The following is a 27,654-nucleotide window of genomic DNA, read 5'->3' as shown; positions in this document are numbered from 1 at the left end:
TGAAATCTTTTCTGTGAAAGTAGGAAAATCAGAACATTCTCATTTAGAGTCTATAATGTCCCCAGACCCAGCAGTCTCATTCTCATATCTTCATAATTCTCAGAATCCCAACCAAATGGGACTGCTGATCTTGCCTTGTGCTCTCCCACTGCCATGTATTTTTCCAGACTATTTATCATGCTTAAAACATGACTCTACCTGTTAAAATATTTCTCTTCCTTTAAGGCTGCCTCATTCATGAAATTTTCCCTAATCATCCCACCTAGAAGCAATCCCCCACTCTGGCTAAAGCTCATGCTACTCTACTTTTCTTCTTTGTACATTCTAGCTTGTATTGAAGGTATTTGTATACATATCTCACTTTCCCATTCTTCCCCCTCCCCCACTAGATTAAAAAACCCTTGAGGGCAAGAGTAATACCATTTTCCCACATTTGTATCCTCAGCCTATAACTTGATATATTGTATATAATAGAAGCAATAGGATTTCAGATAAAGGAGAAATGGTCAAGGAAGACTTCAGGAAGAAGGTGGCACTTGATGTGGGTCTTAAATGATAGGTCAGATTTGGAGAAGAAAGAAAAGATGGAAGAAAAAAAATCCCTAGCAAAGAGGAATCTTTCACATAGACCACCATATCAATGGTGAAGATATTAAACTGAACAAGAATTCCCTGATTTAGAAATTCTGTTGCCATTTTGAAGTTATATATATGATTCAAAGTATGCTTCTTGGTCTGGGAGTTAGAATTCTTGGGTTTTAGTCCCGACTTTACTGTTAACTTGGTGTGTGATATTAGGCAAATCATTTCCCCTCTATAAGGGGAATTCCCTCAGTTTTCCTGATCAGTAAAATTAATCTTTGTATTAGATGGTCTCTATGATCTTTCCAATCCTGACATTCTAGGACTCTGTGTTCTGTGTAGATCTTACTGGGAGCTCAGATGCATCCAGAACTCCGTGGCTGGACCTGAGCAATTCCCCCTGATATCCAGCAGGAGGAGCTCCTGTAGAACATGAAGTTCCATGTTTGTAAGCTAATGGGGAAATTAACAGTCCTTTTTCATTTTCCAATATGACCAGGTGACCAGTAGCCTGGAGTGGATAAGTTGAGGCATTCCAGTCAAGCCTATCCTTAGGACAATCTCTATTTGAGGTGTATGCAAAATGCTAAAGCTCTCCTCCACTTGTAAATCCCATGACCTTATGATTTAGTAAGTTACCAATCCTACCAAAGAAAGCATGACCAGGACTGAAGATTTCAACCTACAGTCTCTGTAAAGAAGTAATGTGGTATCATAATAAGAGGACTGTACTTGGAGACATCTGTTTTTAGATCTGTAACCCAACCCAATATACCTAGAGACAAGTTAAAGCATCTGAGATCCCGAGCTGAAAGGGAGCTTGTCAATCATCTTGTCCAAGTAATTCTCTTTACAATTGAGGAAACTGAGGCACATAAAAGTTAAGTGATTTGTGCAAGATCACATGAGTAGGAAATGTCAAGAGACAGGATTCAAATCCAGATCTTCTTACTTCAAATTCAGCATTTTCTTCATTGTAAATTAATTGAATTTTCCTTTTTATGGTTTATTACTTTGTTAAACATTAACAGATTTGATCATTTCCCTCTACAAAGATCACAGATGAAATGATGATTATCTGGTCTATACAGTTTGTTTAACATTCTTTCTGTCGATGCCTGCAAGTCCCCTTTTGTCTCATCTGTAAGATGGGGAATATCATGCCTATTGTACTTATCTCACAGGGCTATTAGGTTCAAGAAGATAAAGTGTTTGGTTTGGGTGTTTTTTAAGATTAAATATTGGCAATTTTCTAAACATTTCCATATTCATCGTGTTGTGCAAGAAAAATCAGATCAAATGGGAAGAAAACATGAAAAGGAAAAAAAAACACACAAGCAACCAAACAACAGCAACAACAAAAAGTCTCCATAGTTTTCTCTATGCCTATGAATGACACGTTCCATCCCAAGTCTATTGAAACTGCCTTAAATCACCTCATCGTTGAAAATAACCAAGTTTGATCATCACATAATCTTGTTGTTGCTATATACAATGTTCTGGATCTGCTCATTTCTCTTAGCATCAGATCATGTAAAAGTCGGTGAAGTGCTCTGCAAACTTAAGAAAACTGAAGCTAAGAAGGAAATGTACTATTTAAACACTGGCTATTACGGAGTGCTTACTGCCATGAAAAGAGACCTGAATTTCAGCCTTGGCTCTGTTATTACCTTATTGTATGATGTTGGGCAAGCCAATTTCCCTCCTTGATTTTCTACTGTATAAATGAAGGGCTTGGATTCAGTGGTCCTTTCCAAGGCTCACATTCTTTTATTCTCTGAGAGGTGTTACCTAGCATATCTGGAAGTAGGGAGAATCATAGTTTTTTTTTTTTTAAATTATAACTCCTTGGATCCTTGACATCCCTATCCTTATGTGAAAGTCAGACCTGAAGGGAAGCAGCTATTTCAGGAGTTTCAGTAGCTGTAGAAGTATACCACCATTCTCTCTCTCCTCCCATGGCACCTCACTCTTTCTTGTGATGTTAAGAGCAATAACCTCCAAAATTTATCAGCTATGTGATGGCTCCAGTGATGTAACCTTCCTCAATTTCAATTTCTTCATCTGTAAAAGAGGAGAATACTATCTTCTATGAATACCTTATCGAATTTGTTGTGAGAGTTAATTAGGATAATGTATGTTAGATATTTTTCAAATCTAAGAGTATTACATGAATTTAGGCTATAATTATTTTCTTGAGGGGTGTGGCTGAATCAAATTCTGCTGCTATCAGCAGAATTGTAGATTATACCAGTTGTTCCTATTTAGTAGTTTTCAAATTTCTTTTGGGGTTCCTGCTAAAAATTCTTTAATGGTGCCTAAAGCAGTAAATAATTACATGATCATGTCACAAATATTTTTACCACCATCCCACCCCTGAGGTTCACAACAAATTTTATTCTTGTTGTTGAAAAGGATTCAAGAAACAAAAAAAAGTTGGGAATCATTGGATTATATAAAAGATAGGAGAGGGAGAAAGTGAGGGGATAGAGTTGCAGGTAGTTTAAAATTTTCATAGGAGGGAAGGGACACAAATGAATATTATTCCAGCTCCTACAGAAAGGCACTGTGATGTGGAACTCCTGAGGACCTGGTTTCAAATCCTGACTGTCCTCCTTTGTTTATTCCCTTGGATAACTTCCTTCTTTCTAGACCTCAGTTTCCTCATCTGTAAAATGAAGGGGTTAAACTAGATGGTCCCTGATATCCTTTCTAGATCCATCCTATTCATGCAACTATGGATGGGTTGAATTCTGCTTTGGTAAAGGGAATACCAAACATTGATGTCATGATTGCATCAAAGTTCTCCATATATTAATCAGGTTTAGGGAATGTGTCATTCAAAAGCACCCTGTAAGGTATTCAGCCCAAGTTACTGGTATCCCTCATTTTACATAAATTCACTTTATAAATGCCTTAGCATGCTGAATGAATCAAGTAGAGAACTAATGCGTTTACTGGACCTAAAGTCTTAAACAGCATTCATTCACTTGTTTGTATATTCTTTCATAAAACAATTATTTATTAAATGCTTCCTATAGGCAAAAATCTGGCTTGGAGGGGTAAAGAGTGGAAATGCAAGGATAATTAGGATCTGACTTCCACCCTCTTAGAGCTCACAACAGAGGAGTAGAACCTGAGTGTGGGATCCCGGCCATAGAGAAAATTTCAATGGGAGGCTTTAGGGACTTAGAAACTGGAAAGGGAGAGCCTGAAAGTTAAAGAAAGTGGCCGTTACAAAGAAAGATGGTGAAACTAAGATCCCAGGATTAGTAATATGCTCTGAAATACTGTGCTGCAAATGTATTCCTTATATTGTAATACTCAATACTATGAAAATTCAGAGAACAGATATTCAGAGATAAAGGGGATCTTAGCGATCGTAGTCTAATTTCTTCATTTTACAAAGAAGAAAACTGAAGCCTAGAGGACAAAGCAGGGTTTTCTGACCTACCTAAACCAGTGAATACTATACTAATGTTTTAGGATTTTAACTATATTTTCCTCCCCAAAATATCAATCAGTTGGTTGGATTTGGCCCATGAGGATATATATACTTCCAATTTTACAATAGAAGTTTAGTGAGATTATAGGATGCCTTTTCAATCACTAGCTTTATATACAATCTGTTTCAGTAGATTGAGAAATGAGTGCCCCAAAATAATAATATAGTTGGAAGGAAATGTTAATATTGTGGCAGAGTGGACTGGTCATCCAGATTTTAGATGGGTTACCTTTATATACACTATTCTCCAATGATAAGCCTAGATTTTTGTCACTTTTCAATTACATATTAGCTCATAGAGGCATCTTGGACCCACACATTAAATGTGTTAATGGACAATTCTGTCCAGGAAAGGTTAAAGCTCTTATAGAGAAGGCCAAATTTGGGCTTTTCAAAGTTATGTTGTTCATCTTTTGTTTTCAAAGAGGACCAGTAACATCAAAAGGTAATGTCTTGACTTGAGCATGACGCGTATTTAAACGAGGCAGAATTGCACAAAATAACCTCATTCTTTCTGCAGAGTCATCAAAATCCAGTGGCAGGACAAAAGTCAGGACAATCATTGATGGCCCAGGATGCAGTAGATAACGTTGGTATCTTTCCACACCTTGAGGATCATCAGAAAAATTGCTCTCATTAACTCATTCTGCCAGGGAAAGTCTTCATATACACATCCTCCTAACTAAATGACAGGTTTGAGGCTTGTCTTCCTTATAGTTAGAAGTATAGCTAAAGCACAGGAAGTACCAAATACTGAATACTTGAAGACCTCCAGGGTAACGAAATCCAAAGTTGAGCTGAGTCTGAATATTGAGACAGAGTCAGATTGGTGCACTCACAAATTATAGAGGTCAAAGAACCATTGATAATAGGATTATAGTTGCGCATATATAACCTATATCAGATTACTTACTATCTCCGGGAAGGGGGAGGGAAGGAAGGAATAGAATTTGAAACTCAAAAGTTTTTTTAAAAATATTAAAAATAGCTTTTACATATAATTATTTTTACATTATGATAGTAGACTCATAAGTTATGGAGATCAGAGAATCACAGATAATAAGATCATAGTTGCACATATATAAGTTATATCAGATTGCTTACCATTTCAGGGAAAGGGAAAGGAAAGAAAGGAGGACTAGAATTTGGAACTCAAAAAAAAATTATTAAAATATATTAAAATTGTTCTTACATATAACTAGGGGGAAATAAAATATTTTTAAAAATAAATACTATCTCATTTAATCTTTTTAAAAGAAAGATAATAGGATCCTAGAAATTAGAATTGCATTGAACTGAACAAATCAAGGACCAAAGCCAGAGTTGTGAATGCTTAGACAGCTATTATACAAAAGGGTCAGAACTAGAGGCAATAACAATAATTCACTTTTCTCTAGTGTTTTAAGGTTAATGAGCCCGTTCTTCAAAACAACCCCATGAGGTAAGTAGTACAAATACATTGTTCTCATTTTGCTGATGAGAAAACTGAAACTGAGAAATTGTGAGTTGATGGAATCATATAAGTAAAATTTGAACTGAAATCTTCTAACCTCAAGTCAACTATCCTTTCCATTTTGTACCATGTTAGCAAAATACTAGCATTATCAGTGAAGCAGGTTGTACCCTGAAATTTTGCATTTTTGGAAGATGTCAGCTAAAACTGCTTTAATGTAGCTACTGCTCTTTCTTTTTGCAAAACCTTCAAGGACCAACTATCCCAAACTATACAAGAATTCTCTACTAATTATCACTTAAAATTCAACAAGGCTAAAGTGATATGTAATTTTAAAAAAACACAATATTAAGATGTTTCTCTAGAGAGAGGGGAAAAAAAGAAAAAGAATATCCATCTGAGCCTAAGTTTCCCTGTTTACAAAATAAGATAGTTGAAACAGTATCTACAATTCCTTCCTTCCCTGGAGTTCTAGGATATCATTTGCCCACTTCTAATATTTAAAGAATTTGAGTTTTTCTTCTTTTTTTCTTAATAAAAAATGCGGGATAGATGAGAAAAAGAGATAATATTTTCTACAGTATAGACTTTTAGGTACATGGCAATATACATGGTAATATAATTACTCTAGTTCATATGTGCTAAAAAGAAGCCACTAGGTTCATAATGAGAGCTTTATAATGTTCAGAATAGGCTTTCTAGTGTTTTGAATTGGATTTTGAAAGAGGGTATAAACAATAGATTGACAAAAAAAAAAAAAGAGAGAAGGGGAGAAGTGGTGTTTTTGAAATAGAACTTCTTCATGAAGATCCTCTACTGACACTAATCAGTCTTCTGGCTGAAATACAGATCAATCAACTATATTTTCTCCCTTAGGGCAGATAATTTTGCAGTTAGCTATCTCTGAATAGATATTTCAACATGCTTGGCAATTTGGGATTTTCCAGGTCAGGGCAATAAGTATACCTCCAGAAATAATCAAATAAATAGTCATACTTTTCCCACTTCCCTCCTTTGATCATTCATAATCCAAGAAATCTACATTTGTGGTATATCATGAAAGGACAGACTTCTATCCCACCCAAGGAAAATGGGAAGGGAATTTCTGGAAGCTGAGAGAACCAATGACAAATTTTTTTTTGTTTTGTTTTTTGTTTTTTTCTTGAGGCAATTGGAGTTAAGTGACTTCAGGGTTCCACAGAGAGGAAGTGTTAAGTGTCTGAGTTCAGATTTGAATTCAGGTCCTCCTGACTTCAGGGCTGGCACTCTATCCACTTCCCCACCTAGCTGCCCCATGTACCACCTAGCTATTGATAGATCTTTACTTTGGTTTGCAGGTAGGAGCAATGTACCCTGTTATACTGCAGGTTAGGGAAAGACCCAAATCAGATGAAGTTCAGGCTGGATGGTTCCCAGTTCGACATATCTACAATATCTATCTGACTCCAAATGTAACCATGAAAGTTTCTAAGAAGCAGCACAATGATTGTCATTGAGCAAGGGATGAGTGGATAGGGCATAGGATGGCGGAAGGGAGCTGAGAGGAGGTAAGCAAGCTTTGTGGGAAGAACAGAGAGAATCTTGTTAGCTCTGAAACAACCATTCCCAAGAAAAATAGAGACCCTAGTCATCAGCCAAAAAGTGGGCTTTGGGACAGAGATAGGGCCAAACATATGAACAGACAGAATTTATAGTCACTTATGAGAGATGATTTCAAGAGCTGAGTAAGCTACACCTTTGATGCCTGAAATTCTACCATTTTAGGATCATTTGGCATTAAATTCATTCACTTGTGAGCATTCTACATGAAATGAAGGATGGCCTTGAGGTACTCTTTTCAAATGCCTATGGAATGGGGTAAGCATAAATTCTTTGAAGTTTTTAGCATGAATGAAATGATCAAAAGCTTCCTTCTGACAGAATCACAGATCCTTAAAGAGTTGTAGAGATTTAATAAGGTTACCTATTCTAACCCATGTCTGAGCAAGATATCCCCAACCCATGAAGCTGGAAAGTATTAGGTAGCACATTATTTCACAGAATTAAGATCCATTAGTCTCCATAGAATAAAGAATGGGACAAACAATCAGATGAAATTTATCAAAGACAAATTCAAAGTTCTATTATTTAGGTTCAAAAAAAATCAATGACAATGAAAAAGAGCAGGGAGGGAATTTGGAACTCAAAATTTTAAAAACAAATGTTAACCATCCTAACTGTGTGACCCTGGGCAAGTCACTTAACCCCAATTGCCTCAGCAAAATAAACAAACAAACAAAAAACCCACAAATGTTTAAAAAATGTTTTTTACATGTATTTGGGGGGGGGGATATATTAAACAGAAAAAAAATCAACTGCACCAGTATTGGACGGAGGAAATATGACTAGATTTCAGACTGATTCTGGAGAGGGGGGCAATTCTTAGGAGACTGCAAGTTCAGTGGGACTCAACAGTATGATCTGATAGCCAGAAGAAGCAAATGGGATTTTAGGCTGCTTTAATAGAAGTGTGATGTCCAGAATAAGGAAAGTGATAGTTACATTGTATTTTGCTGTAGTCAAACCACATTTAGCATTGTTGTTATTGTTATCATTTTTCAGCCATGTCTTTCTCTCCAGGACTCCCATTTGGGGGTTTTCTTGGCAGAATGATTTGACATTTCCTTCTGCAGCTCATTTGACAGATGAGGAAACTGAGGCAAACAAGCTAAAGTAACTTGCCTAAGGTCATTCAGCTAAGAAGTGTCTGAGGTCAGTTTTGAACAAAGGAAGATGAATTTTCCTAACTCCAGGTGCTCTATCTATTTCATCACCCAGCTTAGTTGTGGGTGCTTCATTTTATGTAGAATATTGACAAACTGGAATATTTCCAAACTAGAGGTGAGGATCATAGTGATATATCAGCAAAGCAAGTTTTATGAAAATCACCCGAAGGAAAAAGAGATGATTCTTTCACCTAAAGAGGAGAAGACTGAAAGGAATATATGTGGCAGCTGTCAACAAGTGTCTGAAAGGTGATTTATCTAGAAAGCTTCAATGATCTCTAGACTGGAACAGACCACGTCCTGATATTCATTAGGCTTCCCTACCAGCCATACATTGCACCAAACATTGCACTCACTGCTGAGTTCAAACCCTCACCTCACACATACGCTATTTCACTAGCTTTCTGGTTGGGCTTACTTCCTCAAGTCTTTCCTCACTCCAATCCATCCTCCACTAAGTGGCTATGGTAATTTTCTTCAAGTGTACATCGAGCCATGTCCCTCTCCTACTCAATAAATTCCAGGAACTCCCTATTATCTCCAGGATCAACCATAAAGTCTTGTTTGGCATTTCAGTGTTTGTTGATTGATTGATTGGTTCTGCTTGGCCCCACAGGAAAGAAATAGGAACATAGGGTAAAAGCTGCACAAACAGAGAGATGCTCAATACCAGGAAAAACTTCCTAACAGTTAAAACTGTCTTAAAGCAGAATGGACTGCCCTGGGAGGTGGTGAGTTTCCCATTATTGGAAGTATTCAAGCAAAGACTGAATAGCAGTATGTTATAGAAGGAACTCCTCTTCAAACAGGTTATGTTACATGATCTTTATGGTTTCTTCTGGGTTCTGTGATTCTGTGGAATTCTAAAATGACTGAGGAAGGGGACAGAATTTCCTTAATCCCCAACCGAAATACCACATCCACAGTTTGCCTGGAGCAGGGTTTGAGAAGAGGCAGCAAGAGAATGTCTTGCCTTGTGCTTGGAATAGGTGTTGCTTCTCAGGACTACAGGAGCAATGTCCTGACCCCACTTCCGGTCCTGTCCACAGACCATTTCCACCCCCTCAGTCATTTGGCCTGAGCCCCATTGGTGATTACAGGAAGATAGCAAGGGCTTAAATTTCTCATTTCCATTTGTAAATGAACCCGCCTGTTGGCCTAAAGCCCAGGTTAAAGGCCTCACAGTATTTTCTCACACGGGTGGACTTCGGGAAGGAGTCTGACAGGGTCTGACTTGGACAATTCATAGGAATATTTATTGCCAGTATATTCTCAGCAGAGTGACCTGGCTTGACTAGAAGAGGCCAAATTAGACTGTGGGTTTATTGGACACTGTCCTTCCACTCGTGTTTTCATATCATATCAAATATCCTATTTGATATCAAATCATGAGGCATTTGGGTATTGCAATATATAGAGTGCTGAACCTGGAATAAGGAAGACTTGATTTCAAATTCTCTATCAGATACTATTTGTGTGACCCTGGGCAAGTCACTTACCCTGTCTGCCTCAGTTTCCTCAACTATAAAATAAAGATAATAATAGCACCTACCATCCAGTATTGTTGTAAGGATCAAATGAAATAATAATTATAAAACATATATAGTTGGCACTTAATAAATAAATGCTTTTCCTCCTCCTTCCTTTTTTAAACTCCTTGGTCTCCCTAGGAGCACAGGACCACCTGTTATCCTTGCAACAGGAATTTGCTAGAGGCAAGTGTCTATGCTTAATCAGGATATATCTGGAGAGGGTTCAACTTTGTGTCTGTGAATTCTTCAGTGGTTGTGGAGATGTATCTATGCAGGCAAGGCTACTACCTTGCGAATGCATAAGTATCTATTTATCTATATATGTATATACATATATATAAACAATTACACGTAAGTATATTTTTCCCATTTTTAAAATTTATTTCATTAACTATTTCCCAATTACATGTAAAATTTTCAACATTCATTTTAAAAAATATATATTTCTCCTTCCTACCTCTACCATTCTTGAGAAGGCAAGCAATTTGATGTTGATTAAACATGTGAAATCATGCAAAACACATTTCTATATTAATCATGTTGCAAAAAAAAAAACAGATTCTCCCCCCCCCCAAAAAAAAAAAAACAATCCAAAAGTAATATTTTCAATATTCAGTTGAGTTAATCAATTCTCTCTTTGTAGGTAAATAGAATTTTTTAACATGGGTCCTTTGGAATTGTCTTGGATCATTGTCTTAATCAGGATAACTAAACTAAGTCATAATCACAGTTGATCACCATATAATATTATTGTGCAATGTTCTTCTGGTTCTGCTTGCTTCACTTTGCATCAGTTCATATAAGTATTCCAGGTTTTTCAGAAACCATTTTGCTCATCATTTCTTATAGCACAATAGTAGTATACTGTCATAATCATGTACTATAACTTGTTCATTCATTCACCAATTAATGGGCATCTCCTTGATTTCCAGTTCTTTGTCACCACATATACATGTGCGTGTGCGTGTGTGTGTGTGTGTGTGTGTGTGTGTGTGTATACACAATGAGAGCGTAATCATCTTTGGGATCCTATTTGGGTTTTTTTTTTTTTTGACAAAAGATGCCACAGTAGTTTTCCATTTCTTTCTCCAGATCATTTTACAAAGGAGGAAATTGAGGCAAACAAAGTGAAGAGAGTTGCCCAGGGTAACACAGATAGTGAGAGTCTGAGACCAGATCAAATTCAGGAAGATGAGTTTTCCTGACTCCAGGAATAGCATACTATCTACTGTGCTACCTAGCTGCCTACAATTCTGTATCATTATAAAATTAAAAACATCCTCTCCCCACAAACAAAGAGGGCTAGTGCTTTAATTCTTTAAAAACAATTTTTTTCTAAAATTCGTGTATTTTCCCCCCTACTTTCCCCTATCATCAATCAATTTCAAAAAGTATTAGAAAACTCATAACAAATATTTGTTGTCCAGCAAAACAAATTTCTATTTTATCCATATCCAAAAATGTATGTCTCATCCTTCATCTAAGTAATAATGAAAATAATTATGTCATAGGAGGACACAAAATAAATTGTTATTATTAATAGCTTGAATTTATGTAGCATTTTAAGCACTTCATGATATTAAAGCATTTTATTCTCACAACAATTCTGGGAGGTAAGTACAATTATTACCCCCATTTTACCTATGTGGAAACTGAGTGGCTAGAGACTAAGTCATTTGTTCAGCATCACACAGCTAATAAGCATTTGAGGCAGGATTTGAACTCGAAAGCTCCTGAATCTGGATCCATTAAGTCTATCCTTTGAACTACCTAGACACAAATGTATTATTTTTCTAGCAAGAGGTAGTTATCATATTTCATCTTTGGTTCTGTCACAATCTATTATTGTCTAATGTCTCCCAAAATTATATTTTTGTCATAAAATTTTTCTCCTACTTCTGTCACTTCATTCTAAATCAGTTAAGATAGGTCTTCTTGTTTCTTCTTAAACTGCCTACCTTATCGCTGCTTGGGCACAATAATGTAATATATTTATATACCATAATTTATATAGCCCGGCAGCCCCCTAGTTTCCAATTTGTTTGCTATTTCAAAAAGAGCTACTATAAATATTTTTGAACATATGGGTTCTCTTTCTCTATCTTTGATTTCTTTGGAATATAGACCATGGCTGAGCAAGGATCAGTTCATTGATTTTTGAGGCATAGTTTTGAATTGCTTAGAAATAAACCTTAGCAATAATAGATAAGAGTTTGTGCTGCGTTGTTTCAACAATATTTTTAACCCCAAGTTTTACCACAATGTAGTGGAGGGAAGCAAATGATCCTCATTGATCCTCATAAGAACTATGGGAAACAGATGCTATTGTTATTCCCATTTTCTTTTTTTTATTATTATATATTTTATTTTATTTTATAATAACTTTATATTGACAGAATCCATGCCAGGGTAATTTATTATTCCCATTTTCAATTGGGAAACTGAGACAAAGTGAGATAAATAATTTGCCCAGGGACACACTACTAGTAGATCCATACAAGGCAATCAAAAGAAATAATTTAATTCCTAATCCCAGATTAGATGAAATAAGTGGAAATTGAGGAGACACAAATCTGAAGCAGAAAAATCTGAAAAAGCTGAAGGCATTATAATTTTACATAATAGAAATTCTAAAAATGCTGCCTAATTATAAGATGGATGACCAAAATAGTGTTAATGTCATGAGCAACTTTGCAGAAGACATAGATATACTTAGAAAATAATTTTGAAAACCCCATTTTGGATACCACTACACATCTGTCAGATTGGCTAGAATGACAGGGAAAGATAATACTGAATGCTGGAGGGGATGTGGGAAAACTGGGACACTGTTACCTTGTTGGTGGAATTGTGATACATTCAGCCATTCTGGAGAGTGATTTGGAACTATGCTCATAAAGTTATCAAACTGTGTGTACCCTTTGATCCAGCAGTGTTTCTACTGGGTTTATATCCCAAAGAGATCTTAAAGAAGGAAAGGGACCTGTATGTGCAAAAATGTTTGTGGCAACCCTTTTTGTAGTGGCTAGAAACTGGAAACTGAGTGGATGCCCATCAATTGGAGAATGGCTGAATAAATTGTGGTATATAAATGTTATGGAATATTATTGTTCTGTAAGAAATGACCAGCAGAATAAATACAGAGATGCTTGGAGAGACTTCCATGAACTGATGCTGAATGAAATGAGCAGGACCAGGCGATCATTATATACTTAACAACAATACTATATGATGATCAATTCTGATGGACAATTTCTTCAATAATGAGATGAACCAAATCAGTTCCAATAGAGCAGTAATGAATTGAACCAGCTACACCTAGAGAAAGAACTCTGGGAAATGAGTACATAGAATTCCCAATCCTTCTATTTTTGTCTGCCTGCATCTTTGATTTCCTTCACAGGCTAATTGTACACCATTTCAAAGTCCGATTCTTTTTGTACAGCAAAATGACTGTATGGACATGTATACATATATTGTATTTAACATATACTTTAACATATTTAACATGTATTGGTCAACTTGCCATCTGAGGTGGTGGGGGAAGAAGGGGAAAATTGGAACAAAAGATTTTGCAATTGTCAATGCTGAAAAATTGCCCATGCATGTATCTTATAAATAAAAAGCTACAATAAAAAAAGAAAACCACGTTTTGTATTTGGTTAATAAATGAGAAAAGCATTTGGTTGGAGTAACAAATAGAAAAACACAGTCCCTACTCTTATGTTCACTTTCTAATAGGGGAAACAACACAACTAAATAGTAATGCATTTTCTTTAGGGCAGTTAGTGGTTCAGTGTGAGTGTGAGGTCTGGAGTCAGGAAGACCCATCTTCTTGAACTCAAATCTGGCCTTGGACACTAGGGGTGTGACTCTGGGCAAGTCACTTAACCCCCACTTGTTTTAGCCTCCTCTTCTGTCAAATGAGCTGGAGAAGGAAATGGCAAACCACTCCAGTATCACTGTCAAGAAAATCCCAAATGGAGTCCCAAAAAATCAGACATGACTGAAACAATTGAAGAACAATCTTTAGTACTTTTTCTTATAAAACCACATCCATTTCTTTTGTTGATCTATTTGGCAATATCAATGACTTTGGCAGCAAGATCTTTATTTTTCTGGTCTTCATAGTTTATAGCTATGGAGGAAGCAGAGCTGTAGCAAGCAGAGAAATAATTGCCTTTTTTTATTTCTCCAAAAGTTGCTTCTCTGAATGAAGGCTGAGAATTCTGGGCTGAAAATAGGGTCAATAGTCTTTGGATCCTTTTACTTGGGTGTTTGAATTCAGGGTCCTCAGCTATCTCCATCAGGGTGTTGGGAGGTAGAGATCAAGGCAGTGATGGTGGCTTGACTTGCCTGGCACATGCTGTTTCCTGTCCCTCCCTCGGGGAGCCTTACTGCTTTATGATTCATTATGGCATGAATCCAATTAATAGACCAACCATACAAAAATTGAGTCATTTTTTAAATATAGTATCTGATCTAATCATCAAGAATGTATACAATTTTTTGGTGAAGCTATGAGTTAATTTAACCATTTTGGAAAACAATTTGGAATTAATCAAAGTGATGATTTTTTCAAATCTTTTAATCCAGAAATTTCTTTACTAGGCGTATACCCCAAGGAAGACATTGATTAAAAAAGACTCCATATACGCCAATATTTTAAAGGTAGCACTTTTCATAATAGCAAAGAATTGTAAACAAAGTAAATTTCATTGATTGTGGAATGGCTAAATTATGGTACTTAAATGCAATGCAACATTACTGTGCTAAAGGAAATAAAAAATAAAATGAATGCATGGAAAGATTTTACATGAACCAATTCAAAGTAAAATAAGCAGAACCAGAGAAACTATATATGTGTGTATATACATATATAATAACTGCTACAATGTATATAAATATAATGATGTAAATGGACAATGTAATCATATACTATGCAGGATGATCACATACAAAATACCATATACTATATTGAGAGGACACAGATACCCACCCCCAATGGCTAGGACATAATATTAACTCATAAAATTTTAGAATGATATTTTTAATATTTGTCACTATACCAAATACTCAATTTTCCAAACAATATGGAATAAGAAAATTTCAAATTATAGAAATCTATTGGTAGAAAGTAAAACCAAAAGAAAACATGAAAAGTATCTCTTTCATCTCTTTCATCCTACTGTTACTAGTTGTCCAGAGGTTGGTGGATGATATAGTAAGCAAGACTCCACTTGACTAGGAGTCAGGAAGATCTGAATTAAAATCCCGTTATTGAAATTTAATTCTTATGTGACCCTGGACAAATCACTTAACTTCTTAGTCTCAGTCTCTTCATCTGTAAAATGAAAATAACAATAGTACCTACTATATAGAATTGTTGTGAGGATCAAGGGTGATAATATATATATATATATATCAGTTTATAAACCCTGAAGTAATATATAGATAATGACATAATGGCTATTATTGGAGTGATCCCAAAGCTACTTTCACTGTTTATAGAAGATGAACTAAATAGCCCAATATTCTTTTTTTATTATTTATTATAGCTTTTTATTGACAGAACATATGCATGGGTAATTTTTCAACACTGACTCTTGCAAACACTTTTGTTCCAATTTTCCCTTCCTTCCCTCCACCCTCCTCCCCTGGATGGCAGGCAGTCTCATACATATTAAACATGCTAAAGTATATCTTAAATATAATATGTGTGTTCATATTTCTACAGTTCTCTTGTTGCACAAGAAAAATTGGATTTAGAAAGGTAAAAATAACCTGGGAAGAAAAACAAAAATGCAAGCAGTCCATACTCTTTTCTAAGTGTATGCTGGGTGTAGCTAGTTCTATTCATCACTGATCAACTGGAACTGAATTGGATCCTCTCATTGTCAAAGATAGCCACTTCCATGAGAATTCATCTCATATAGTATTGTTGTTGAAGTGTATAATGATGTCCTGGTTCTGCTCATTTCACTTAGCATCAGTTCATGTTAGTCTCTCCAAGCCTCTCTGTATTTATCCTCCTGGTCATTTCTTATAGAACAATAATATTCCATAACATGCATATACCATAATTTATTCAGCCAATCTGTACTTGATGGGCATCCATTCAATTTACAGCTTCTGGCCAGTACAAAGAAGGCTCCCACAAACATTTTTGCACATACAGATCCCTTCCCATCTTTGATATCTCTTTGGGATATAAGCCTAGTAGTAACATTGCTGGATCAAAAGTTTGATAACTTTTTAGCATTGTTTAAATTGCTCTCCAGAATGGTTGCATTCATTCACAACTCCACCAACAATGCATCAGTATCCCCATTTTCCCACATCTCCTCCAACATTCGTCATTATCTTTTCCTGTCATCTTAGCCAATCTGAGAGATGTATAGTGGTATCTCGAAGTCGTCTTAATTTGCATTTCTCTGCTCAATAATGATTTGGAACACCTTTTCATATGATTAGAAATAGTTTCAATTTCATCATCTGAAAATTGTTCATATCCTTTGACCATTTATCAATTGGAGAATGGCTTCATTTCTTATAAATTAGAGTCAATTCTCTATATATTTTGGAAATGAGGCCTTTATCCTTTAACTGTAAAAATGTTTTCCCAGTTTATTGCTTCCCTTCTAATTTTGTCTGCATTCGTTTTGTTTGCACAAAAGCTTTTTAACTTGATATAATCAAAATTTTGTGATCAATAATGATCTCTAGTTCTTTGGTCACAAATTCCTTCCTCCTCCACAAGTCTGAGAGGTAAACTATCCTATGTTCTTCTAATTTATTTATAATCTCATTCTTTATGCCTCAATCATGAACCCATTTTGATCTTATCTTGGTGTATGGTGTTAAATGTGGATCCATGCCTAGTTTCTGCCATACTAATTTCCAATTTTCCCAGAAGTTTTTGTCAAATAGTGAATTCTTATCCCCAAAATTGGGGTCTTTGGGTTTGTCAAACACTAGATTGTAAATAGCCCAAAATTCTTATTCAACTACAAAATAAGTCATTTCATTCATTTTTACAAAAACTGGTAAAGCATCAAAGATAAAAGAGTGATATCAGGATAGTGGTCTGTCTTTGGACCATTTCTATATCATTTTGTTTTTGTTGTTTTCTTTCTTTGCATCAATTGCTGCCTAGCCTTAATCACTGAATGGGTGTGACTTTATCAAACTGAGACCTGTTGAAGATCTTAGCTTTAAAAGGCCAAGGGCCTTTGCATCTAGGGCCATCTCAAGTCTTCCTGATCTGTATTTTGCCATTAGATCCAGATGGCTCTGGAGAAGAAAGTAAGGCTGTGACATTGCAGAGCCCTCCCTCACTTAAATCCAATTCATTTGCGTGTCATAGCATCACCTCCCTGATGCCATGGTCCTCTTCAAAAATGAAGGACAAACAACAACATATGAATATTATCAAAAATAGCGAGTGAGACAACAACACTAACAATGATGATGATAGAGATTTATATAGCAGCTTTAAATTCACATTATTTTGCATGTATTATTTAATTTGATCCTCTCAATAAACCTGTGATAGGGACAATTTTGTCCATTTTGCAGATAAAATTTGAGATAGAGACTATTTTCTCCATTTTACAGATTTAAAAAAACCCAAAATTTTATGACTTGTCCATAGTCACAAAGCTAACAAATGTATAAATCAAAATTAAAACACAAATTCGAGGTATCAACTGACCAAAAGGTAGAAAAATTAAAACTTTTCTGCTTGCTTTCTAGCATATAGTCAGGATATGGTGCCAACTTGGTATCTATTACCAGACTAAATAAAAGAATTTGCAGAGCCAGAGCAGGGTCCAGGCTCATATTGCTTATGGTCATTTAATTGTTTATGGCTATTTCATTGTTTATAGTCATTGCTGTTCTTCCTTTTTTAGGTGTAGCTGGAAAGCTCATTTCTAGCCCAGCATTTTTTCCATAATAGCTACATATGAAAGACTATTCCTTTGTAATTGTGATTGCCATTGCTGCATGCTAACACTATCACTAGATCTCTGATTCTGATCCCTCATCTTCTGTAAAGTTCATTCTATTACTCAAACTGGAATGGCCTTCCTGACTCCTCATCTATCCACATTTCACCTATCTCTTGAAGTCCAGTTCAAGTCCCATCCCATTCACGAAGACTTTCCAGATATTGTCCTTCATGATCACTTCCTTCCTTGAGCCTCTATGATAATTACTACCTCCACTCTTCATGTCTTACTTCATGAGGACATCTGGACAGCTTTAAATTCACATTATTTTGCATGTATTATTTAATTTGATCCTCTCAATAAACCTGTGATGGGGCAATTTTGTCCTATGCTCAGGAACTATGTCTTCTACTTCTTTGTAGCCTCCATAGTACTTACATAGTACCTTGCATAGAGCAGTTCCTCAACAAGTGTTTTTAGGCAATGGATTCCAAGATTTTCAATCTGGGTTCCCTTTCCCCACCCCAAATTTAGACTACAACTAGCTTAATGATAGATAAGGAAGGATTGGTCCTGTGATTTTGTGGATACAAAGAGCTCCCAGGTAAAGAAACTACCTCTACCAATGCAAGTCAGCAACCTGCAGACTTAAAAAGTTGTCTAGATCACTGAAAGCCCGATTGATTTGCCCAGAGTCACACAACCAGTATGTGTCAGAGGTTGAATTTAAATCCAAGTCTTCCTAGATTTAATAAGTAGTTAAGTGGTTCAGCAGAGAGAATGCCAAACCTGAAATCAGGAAGACTTCTCTTTCTGAGTTCAAATCTATCTTCACTTACTAAGTGGGTGACTCTGGGCAAGTCATTTCATCCTGTTTGTTGCAATTTCCTCATCTGTAAAATTATCTGAAGAATGGAAAGTCAATTCTTTATATATTTTGGAAATGAGGTCTTTATCAGAACCTTTAACTATAAAAATGTTTTCTCAGTTTATTGCTTCCCTTCTAATCTTGTCTGCATTAGTTTTGTTTGTACAGAAGCTTTTTAACTTGAATAATCAAAATTTTGTGATTAATAATAATCTCTAGTTCATCTTTGGTCACAAATTCTTTCCTCCTCCACAAGTCTGAGAGGTAAATCCTCTCAATCCTAAATGAAAATCCTAAATGGGGTCATGGAGAGTTGGACACAAGTGAACAACAACCCATTAAAAAAATTGATGATACTTCTGGTATCTGACCAAGGCACCAACCACGTACCTCTTCTAAGGATGATCCTAAACTAGGTACTTTGAGTGTAGAAGGGGAGAGAAACAAAATAAATAGAAGATGGAGTTAGGAATGTTGGGAAGTGATACTTCATGCCTACAAGTATTTTAACTGTAGATGATATGTGTGTATGTATCTTTCTCCAGAAAGATGAGAAAGTGAGAGGTCAAAGAGTCAGAAATACAATGGCATGTTGCAAATGAACTGTTTTCCATGACAATGGATTAGTCAAAGGATGCTGACACAGAAGCAAAGATTCTCCCTGCCTGGACCCAGAAATTGCTGCTTTGTCCAAGAAAATTATTGATGATGAAGGTAAAAATGATGATAATATCTAAAATAACTAAAAATAGTTAAGGTTGGCAAAGCACTTTACAAATATCTTTTTATCCTCACAACAGATCTGGGAGGTAGGTGCTGTTATTATCCCCATGTTGTTGTTTGTTCTTTCTTCTCAGAGGACCAATGACATCAGGTATCTTGACTCATAAGTGAATTGGATTTAAGTAATGCAGAACTGAACAAAGTCATCAGTCCTAGTCTCTTCTCCAGAGTCATCAAAGACCAGTGGCAAGACATAAGACAAGATGATTGAGATGGTCCAACATCCCCATTTTACATATGAGAAAAATGAAACAGCAGGGATTAAGTGATTTATCCAAAATTATATAATTCTTTGCCCAAGGTTATACAACTGTTTGAGGCCAGATTTGTAGGAGAGTCTTGACTCCAGGTCCACTATTATGTCTCTATCTAGCTTCCTAGATGCTAAGTGACAATGGGATGACTCAGGAAGACTCAGAACTGGTGTTTCAGGGTTCACAAGATGCATCTAGAAGCATTTCCCAGCCTTACCTCCCTTGTAATATCCCCTATGCAGTTCTGATCCCTTGTAACTTACATTCGAAGAGATACTAGCATTAGAGGTTTTGAAGGGTCTAAGAGGACATTTAGTCTCACCTCCTACATAATGCAAAAATTCATTTAGTTTCTGCCAGAATACTGTTTGTGCTGGAAAGCTCACTCCTGAATTGAGGCAACCAAATACAACATCCCACATAGAAGTTCTATCTATTGACATCTCCAGGGAGTTCACACACATAAGTCCTGAAGTCACATGGAACAAGTTTTCTTTCTCTTCCATATGACTGCCCTTTAAATGACTGAAGACATCTCTCCTATCCCAATTTCTCTCTTCCTGACCATACATTATTCTTTTGTTAACTTTAATTCATTCTGTATTGGCTCATACTGAACTTGCAGCCAACTAAAACATATCTTTTCCACATGACCTGCTGTAAAGCCATTTTTCCCCCAACCAGTACTCATGCAACTATTTTTTAAACCTATATTCAAGACCACATTCATCTTAGTTGAATTCTATTCTGTTGCTTTAGATCCTTACTTGCCAAGGAATTCTTGATTCTACAATCCATCCTATTATAGTTATCCCACCCTCTTTGTGTCACCCATAGATTTAATAAGCATAAGTTAACTACTCATGATAAAATTTTCTTTTAAAAGTACAGGCTCCATAGAATGCCTTGTGGCCCTAGGGTTCTATTGATCCATTAACCTTATCTCTTTGGCTACAATTATTCAACCAGCTAGGAATCCACTTAATTGGCCTAAAATCCAGCTCACATCTCTTCATCTAAGTGTAGGACATAATGAATGTCTTGAGAGAGTACTATGGAATGGGAAGGGGGGGGGGAGAGAAACATTGATTTGGAGAGGACCAAAGAGAACTTGAGTTTTGAGGCTAGATTTCTTATTTTTTTACTTGTGTGTTATTGGACAATTCAATTAAGTCCTCTGATCCCAGTTTCCTAATTTGTAAAATGAGGGGATTGAACTAGATCATCTCTAAGATCCTTTTTTTGCTTCAAAAATATGATATTGTGACCCCATGGCTGCCACATCTTTCAGAAATCCAGATACAATCTTTGGCATTTCCATGATTTAATCTTTGTCTCAATTTCCTCTGTAAAATAGCACCTATTTCTCAGATAGGTGAGGAGCAAATGATATAATATTTGTAAAGCCTTAGCAGAGTATTTATCATAGAAAACACTTAATAAATGCTTGTTGTCTCCCTTCCCACCTTCCTTTCTAGTCTACAATCACTTGCAGGTCACTGTTCAGCTCAGTAAGTTAAACAGAAAGCCGGTATGTCCAGGTGATTAACAGATTTATAATCACAAAATGTTAAATACAGTTGAAAAGATCTTAGAGGTTATCCAGCCCAATTTTCTTTTTCCATAGGTGAAACGGAAATCACACACCTAGTAAATGGACTTCTGAGTAAGGCAGGACTTTTGAGGTTTTTGACTCCCAAGTTCAGAGATCTCTCCCTAGTAGCAGGGATCCCTCTCCAAAGTAGCAAGACATTTGGCCTGGGGTAGGGCAAGTCATCTCTTAAAATCCTCTCCAGCCCCTGCCCCAATTTCCAAGTTTCGAAACCTTTTTACTTTTTTAATCCCCAGTCCCCAGACCTCAAAGATGGTCAGAAGTTGACCACAATCCTCACATTTCCAGCCCGCAGAGTGGGAAGGGGGTAAAGCTGTCTGCAGGGAAGTGTTTCAAGCTTAAAGCCTCAGGGTAATGTCCCAGCCTTTCTACTCCCCCATCCGCTGCCCCCACTGACCCCCGCCCAGGCCTCCCCACCCCTTCCCCCACTTCCATCTCCTCCCCGGGGTAACAGACCCCGCCATCCCCCCAGGCTCGTCGGGCGGCGCCAGGTGAGACTCCCTCCACCTGCGGAGAGGGAAGCTCGACAGGGGCTGGGCGCGGGATGCGCGCGGCCTCCCCTCCCGGGGAAAGAGGGCGGGGCTGCGCGCGGCGGGACCAATGGGGAGGGGGGCTAGCTGTCTGGAAGAAGCGGCTGAGTCCGCACCCCTCTGCTCCCGCACCCCCACTCACTCTGTCTTAAAGCCCCGCGGGGAGCAGGTGGCGGCGTGGATAGCCAAGCTGAGGAGCCGCCGCCGCCGCCGCAGCAGCAGCAGCAACAGCCGGGCGCCCAGGGAGGAGATGAGAGCTGGAGCGGCGCCGCCGGCACCATGCGCCGCCCGCCTCCGCTGCCCCTGGCCGCACTCTGCCTCTTGGCGCTGCCAGCAGCCGTCGCCGCCTACTTCGGGTCAGTCCCTTTCCCCCCTTCTTCTTCCCTGCCCCACCCTCAGCTTCCTCTGACTTCTTCCTTTTCTCATCCTTTGCCACGCCAACAGCAACTTTCTTTGCCCAGTCAGCTCTGTTCTTGCTCCTTTCCCGGTCTCAGTACCCATCTCTGTATGGTACTCTGCCCCATCCTTATCTTGGTCTACCAACTATGTCTTGCCCCGGTGCCTACACAGAAGTGTCAGACCCTGATTCCTTTCTCTACTCTGTGGCCTCTGATATAGACCTGCATCTGTCTGTCCTCGGTACCCCACTTTCTCTTCAACATCTTCGTTCCACTTGATCTTCATCCTGATTTTTCTCTTGAGATTCTCTGATCCCATCGTCTTCCCTTCCGTCCAATCTTTAACTCTCATTTTTGTCTCTTCTAAAAGATCTTTTCCTTTTAATCCCCTTCCCTAGCTCTTCACTCGACACTCATCTCTAACCCTATTCCTGTATTTCTCTGATCTTTGGCCCCTCCCCCCTCCATTCCTGTCTGTTCTTCCCTCGGGTTCCTCTCTCTGATCCGTGCTTGTATCTCCATCCCGCTTCTGCTCTTGCCCCTTCTCCTGCTGGTAGTACCCCTGTATTTGCCTCTTCTCTGCCCTGTTTTGCTTGGGATTATTGTTTGCTTAAGGACAGGTTGGGGAGATGCGGAGATGTATAGTTAAAAAAAAAAGTTCTGGGGACTTGAGATGGGAACAGAATCACAGCCGAGAGAATAACTAAAAAGGGGAGTGAGAATGAGAAGGAATTCAGTATAGCAGTGAGGAACGGAAAATTTGGAGAGGATTTTCTGGGTCTTATCTGCCTGAGAAGTCACTTGGAGTCTAGGGCCGTAGAAGAATTGGGTTGCTTTTGTTGTTCAGTCGTTTCAGACTCCTCTTGACCCCATATAGGGTTTTCTTGGCAAAGATATTGAAATAATTTGCCATTTTCTTCTCCAGCTCATTTTACAGTCAAAGAAACTGAGGCAAACCGGGTTAGTGACTTTTCCAGACTCATAGATACAGTTACTAACTCCAGACCTAGTACCCCATCCACTAATCCCTTTCAAAAGTATAATGGAGCGGGGAGAAATCGGGTTGGGTAAGAGGGACTTTGGTAAGAAGAGACAGACAGAATGAGGGAGGAGAGATTCAGAGAAACATGTGGAGGGAGAGGAGAGACAGAGATAGAGACACGGAGACAAAGACAAACAGAAATAGAGACAGAAGCAGTCAAAGTTTCATAAGGAAGGATAAAAAGATTAGGTTGGAATAGGAGAATTTAGGTAATGACTTTTTTTCCCCACTTCGTTTCCCTTCATCTTTGTCCTACTTGGGTTGGCAAAAAGATTCCTTGTTGTTTTCAAGGAGTCTCAGAGGCAGAAATCCTCCCTCTCTTTGGGGCTCTGTGACTGGGCTGCCCCAGGTCTGTATTTTCACTTTCTTTCTTGCTATCCCATCCCCCATCCTAGTACCTGGTAGACACCCAGAGTTCTCAATATGCAGAGGGATGGAAATGAGAGAAGATAATGAATTTGAGGAAGAATCTGATTTAAAGAAGTGTCCCTGCTTCAGGCACCTGTCATGAATTAGTTCCAAATTCACTTGAACAAATCATCCTAGTAAAGGAGTTTGTTGATTTAACAGGAGAGGTTTGCTAGACTGGCTACATTAGGGATAAGGAATGAACTGCTGGATGCTTTCAAAGAAGGAAACTTGCCAGTGGGGTGATCAAGATACAGGCTGACAGTCCAGCCCTCAGGGTTGGAGGTGAAGGGATGAGAAGCTTGTGACTGGGATCTGAAGGGGCCTTGGGCAAAAGAGGGTATTTTCTTTTCTTTTTAAAAAAGGGTAATTTATTTTTCATGGTTATTGAACTATTACTCTGATATGAGATGGCTTGTTATCAAAAAAATAATGAAGGCAACTCTGGGATCTCTAAGATCTCTACAGCTTAAAATGTGATTCCGTGATCAGGTGGGGGAGGTGGGGAAACACCACCTCATATAGTAATTACATGTAGCAGATGAGAAGCCTAGTATGGTTCGGTTGTAATACAGATGCTAGTATAATTCATTAACCACAACATGGGGAGGGAGTGGGGAGGGAGTGGGGATGGAGGGAGAAGAGTTGAAGGGTGTGCCATCCTATCCTTTTTTCTTGATACTCTATTGTGTAAAGAGCACTGACCTAAGGAGCAAAAGATCTAATTTTAGTGCCAATTGGTAAGTGATCTTGGAGAAGTCATTTCCCTTCCCTAAGCATCAGAGGAAATCATGTGTAAAATGAGAATATTAGAATAAGATTATGCTTAGAAGTCCTTTTGGTTCAGATATCCTGTTTTATCATTAAATCTGATGGATCTTTGAAGAAAAAAACAGAATAATGATATTGAATCATAATATTCGTGATGCCTTATGTGAAATAGATAATAAATACACATTGAGTTGACTGACATAGTAGGAAGAGACTTTAGAGATCCTCTCAATCTAAATATCCCCGTTTTACAGAAGGCAAAAACTGAAGTCCAGAGAAGGGAAATTAGGATTCAGTAGAGGCAAGAGGTTCATGGATTTACAGATAGAAGGGACCTTAAAGGTAATCTAGTTTGATGCCTTCATTTTAAGTGAGGAAACTGATTTAGATATAACACATGGCTTGCCAAAGGCCACATCGGTAGGAAATGACAGAATAACGTCTTCCTTTTTATGGAGGTATCAGGTGGGAAGTGACCTACAAGCTTTTGTTATTATTGCTGGAACCAACCTTAGTTAGGCACTTGGGAACTATTCTGACTAGGGATAAGGGAGAGGTTTAGGGGAAGGGAATAAGCATTTCTTAAGCACATACTATGCACCAAACACTGTACTAAGTGCTTTGCAAATCTCATTGGATCTTCATGACAATCCTGTAAGGTGTAAAGGGAGAGGGGGAGAAAGAAGGTAAGAGGGGGATCCTTGTGGGGACAAGATGGGTTCCTGATCTTAAGGGATTCTTGTTTACATTTATGCTGGACTGCCCCAAATCAGTCACTGGTTTCTCTGAATCTCCACGAAAAAGATCCTCTAAGGATAATATTTCATTTTTCCTATATTAGCTTCTTACCCCCCTTACTCTGGAGGTAGAAACAGCTATGTGGTGCAATGGATAGAGGACTGGGCTTGGGAACTGGAAGACCTCAGATTCATATTAGCTGTGTTATCCTGGACAAGTCATTTCAACTTGTTTATCTCAGTTTCCTCATCTGTCAAATGAGCTGGAGAAGGAAATGGCAACCCACTTCAATATATTTGCCAAGAAAATCCTAAATAGAGAGCTGGACAACCAAACAAGAAAATTCTAGAGCTTTTTGTTTTCAATGAAGACTAATTATTTCAAAAACAATGAATTTCTTTAATGAACACATGTCCCCAGTACTCAGGGACAGTCCTTGAAAATCCCAGCAAGTAGACATTTCTCAGTTTTAAAGCAGATGTCAGAGAGAGATGTTTCTGGTGATAAATGCAATTCCTTGGTCATTTGGTAGTTTGTGTAACACATAGCACTTGTGTCTGCAATGGATTGGGGTGATGATGTTTAGAGCCTAGGAAAAGTGGTTGTCCCGAGGATACAGGATTCTGGGAGTCATTTATAAAGGCTTATTTGGATAGTTGACGGTGTTTGTTCAAATTAGAATTAGAGACATCCCAAAGTGGAAATGGAAGGTATTAAGTTCATTGTTCCTGAAAGTCTTCAAGTACAACTTAGATGGTTGCTTGTCAGGTGTCCTTGAGAGTACTCCTGCTGAGATATAGGTTGATCCTATCTCCTCTTAAGGTTCCTTTCAACTCTTAGTTTCATAGGCTAATTAATATAGGGTTTGATCTCAGAGACCATCTATGTAATTCATTCTTCAAGTGAGGAAACTGAGGCCTAGAAAACTTAAAGAATTTACCCATTATCAGTAATGATAATAAGAATAATTAACATTTCTATGATACTTTTTATGTGCAGGGCACTGTGCTAAATGTTTCACAATTATTCTCTCATTTGATCCACATAACAAGCCAAAGGGGTGAGGTTAGGGGCTATTATTATCCCCATTTACAGATGAGAAAACTGAGGCATATGCAGGTTAGGTAAGTATCCTTCATAGAGGTAGTAAAGTTCTCTAACTCCAGAACCAGTTCTCTTTTCTCTCTACCCCGTAAGTCTATAAATTCTGGCATAGTATTTGCTAATGTGTCGTTTGACTTAGAAAATCTGAATGAAGAGAAGAAACCTATCTTTTCTATTTTTCAAAATGAAGTTAATATTGGAATAGGTTTTGTTCAAAGCTGAGACAGTTGCCAAATAAATCAAATAATACATCTTACAGAAATAAGTCTGTTACTTGGATTAGGGGACCCTAATAAGGTTCTAGTTCTAGAGTTGTTTTGGGAATAAAAAACTTCAGATAGAAGAGGGTGGAGTTTAAGCAGAGTTTTGAAGAAAATAATTCCAAGACGCAGAAATGAGGAGAGAGCATTCCAGATGTGGTGGATGGTCAATACAAAGATTTAAAGGTAGATTGGCACATGAGGAAGAGCTGGCATATTGAATTTAAGAAGGAGTTCAATGTATTATATAAGGTCTGGAAGAAAATGGATAGAGCACCAGCTCTAGAATCATGAAGACCTGAGTTTAGCTCTGTCCTGAGACTCTTTGATACTTATTAACTGACCCTGGACAAGTCACTTACTCTCGCTTGCCTAAAAAATTAGGAAAAATCTATATTTGTTTGTAAAAGTATTAAGTAGGGAGACATTTGAATTTATTTAATAGAGGAGTGATGTGGTAATAATACCTGTCTGTTAGAAAAATCACTTTGGCAGTTGAGTGGACGTTGGATTAGAGACGGGGAAAGACTTGAAATGGTTCAACCGATTGGAAGACTTTTGGAATATTCCAGGTAAGAGGTAATGAGGAATCAAAATGGAGTGGTGGTAGAAAGAAGGGGATGAATGCAATAGATACAGAAGGGGCAGAAATAACAAGATTTGGCAACATGTTGGCTATATGGACTAAAGGAAAGGGAGAACAGAAGGGACAGTCAACACCAAGTTTGCAGACCTAGGTGGCTAGAGGGATGATTGTATTCTTGGTAGTAATAGGAAAGTATGGAAGAGGGGAGGGTCAGAGGGGGACAGATAACAAGTTCTATCTTGGATATGTTGAGTTTGAGATATCCATAGGACATCCAGTTTGAAATATCCAAGATAAGTGGTAGGAAGTACAGGAATAAAATTCTAAATCTATACATCTAAAATTCAGATCTATATATCTTGGGGTTTTTCTACACTAAAATGATAATTAAACTCATGAGAAGAGATGAGATTAGTAAATGACATGATATGTATAGAGAGAACAAAAGAGGAGCCAGGGAAGAAACATGGGGAATACCCATAGTGAGAGATCTTTATATGTATGTGGAAGC

The 27,654-nt window shown here is 37.7% G+C and overlaps 1 protein-coding gene across 1 annotated transcript in view; it reads left to right on the top strand.

Moving 5' to 3' along the window:
- Positions 1-27,654, top strand: part of WNT9B (Wnt family member 9B) — a 59,754-nt gene that overhangs the window by 2,586 nt on the left and 29,514 nt on the right. Inside the window, exons 2-4 of the mRNA XM_051996632.1 lie at positions 21,543-21,602; positions 21,761-21,797; positions 21,991-22,192. Of these exons, the coding sequence (XP_051852592.1) occupies positions 21,543-21,602; positions 21,761-21,797; positions 21,991-22,192 (299 nt within the window). The remainder of the gene's footprint in view (positions 1-21,542; positions 21,603-21,760; positions 21,798-21,990; positions 22,193-27,654) is intronic.

The sequence above is a fragment of the Antechinus flavipes genome, chromosome 4 (assembly GCF_016432865.1).
Source record: "Antechinus flavipes isolate AdamAnt ecotype Samford, QLD, Australia chromosome 4, AdamAnt_v2, whole genome shotgun sequence".
NCBI classification, from domain to species: Eukaryota; Metazoa; Chordata; class Mammalia; order Dasyuromorphia; family Dasyuridae; genus Antechinus; species Antechinus flavipes.
Note: the sequence above shows the minus strand (reverse complement) of the source record. Positions and strands in the feature narration are given on the sequence as shown.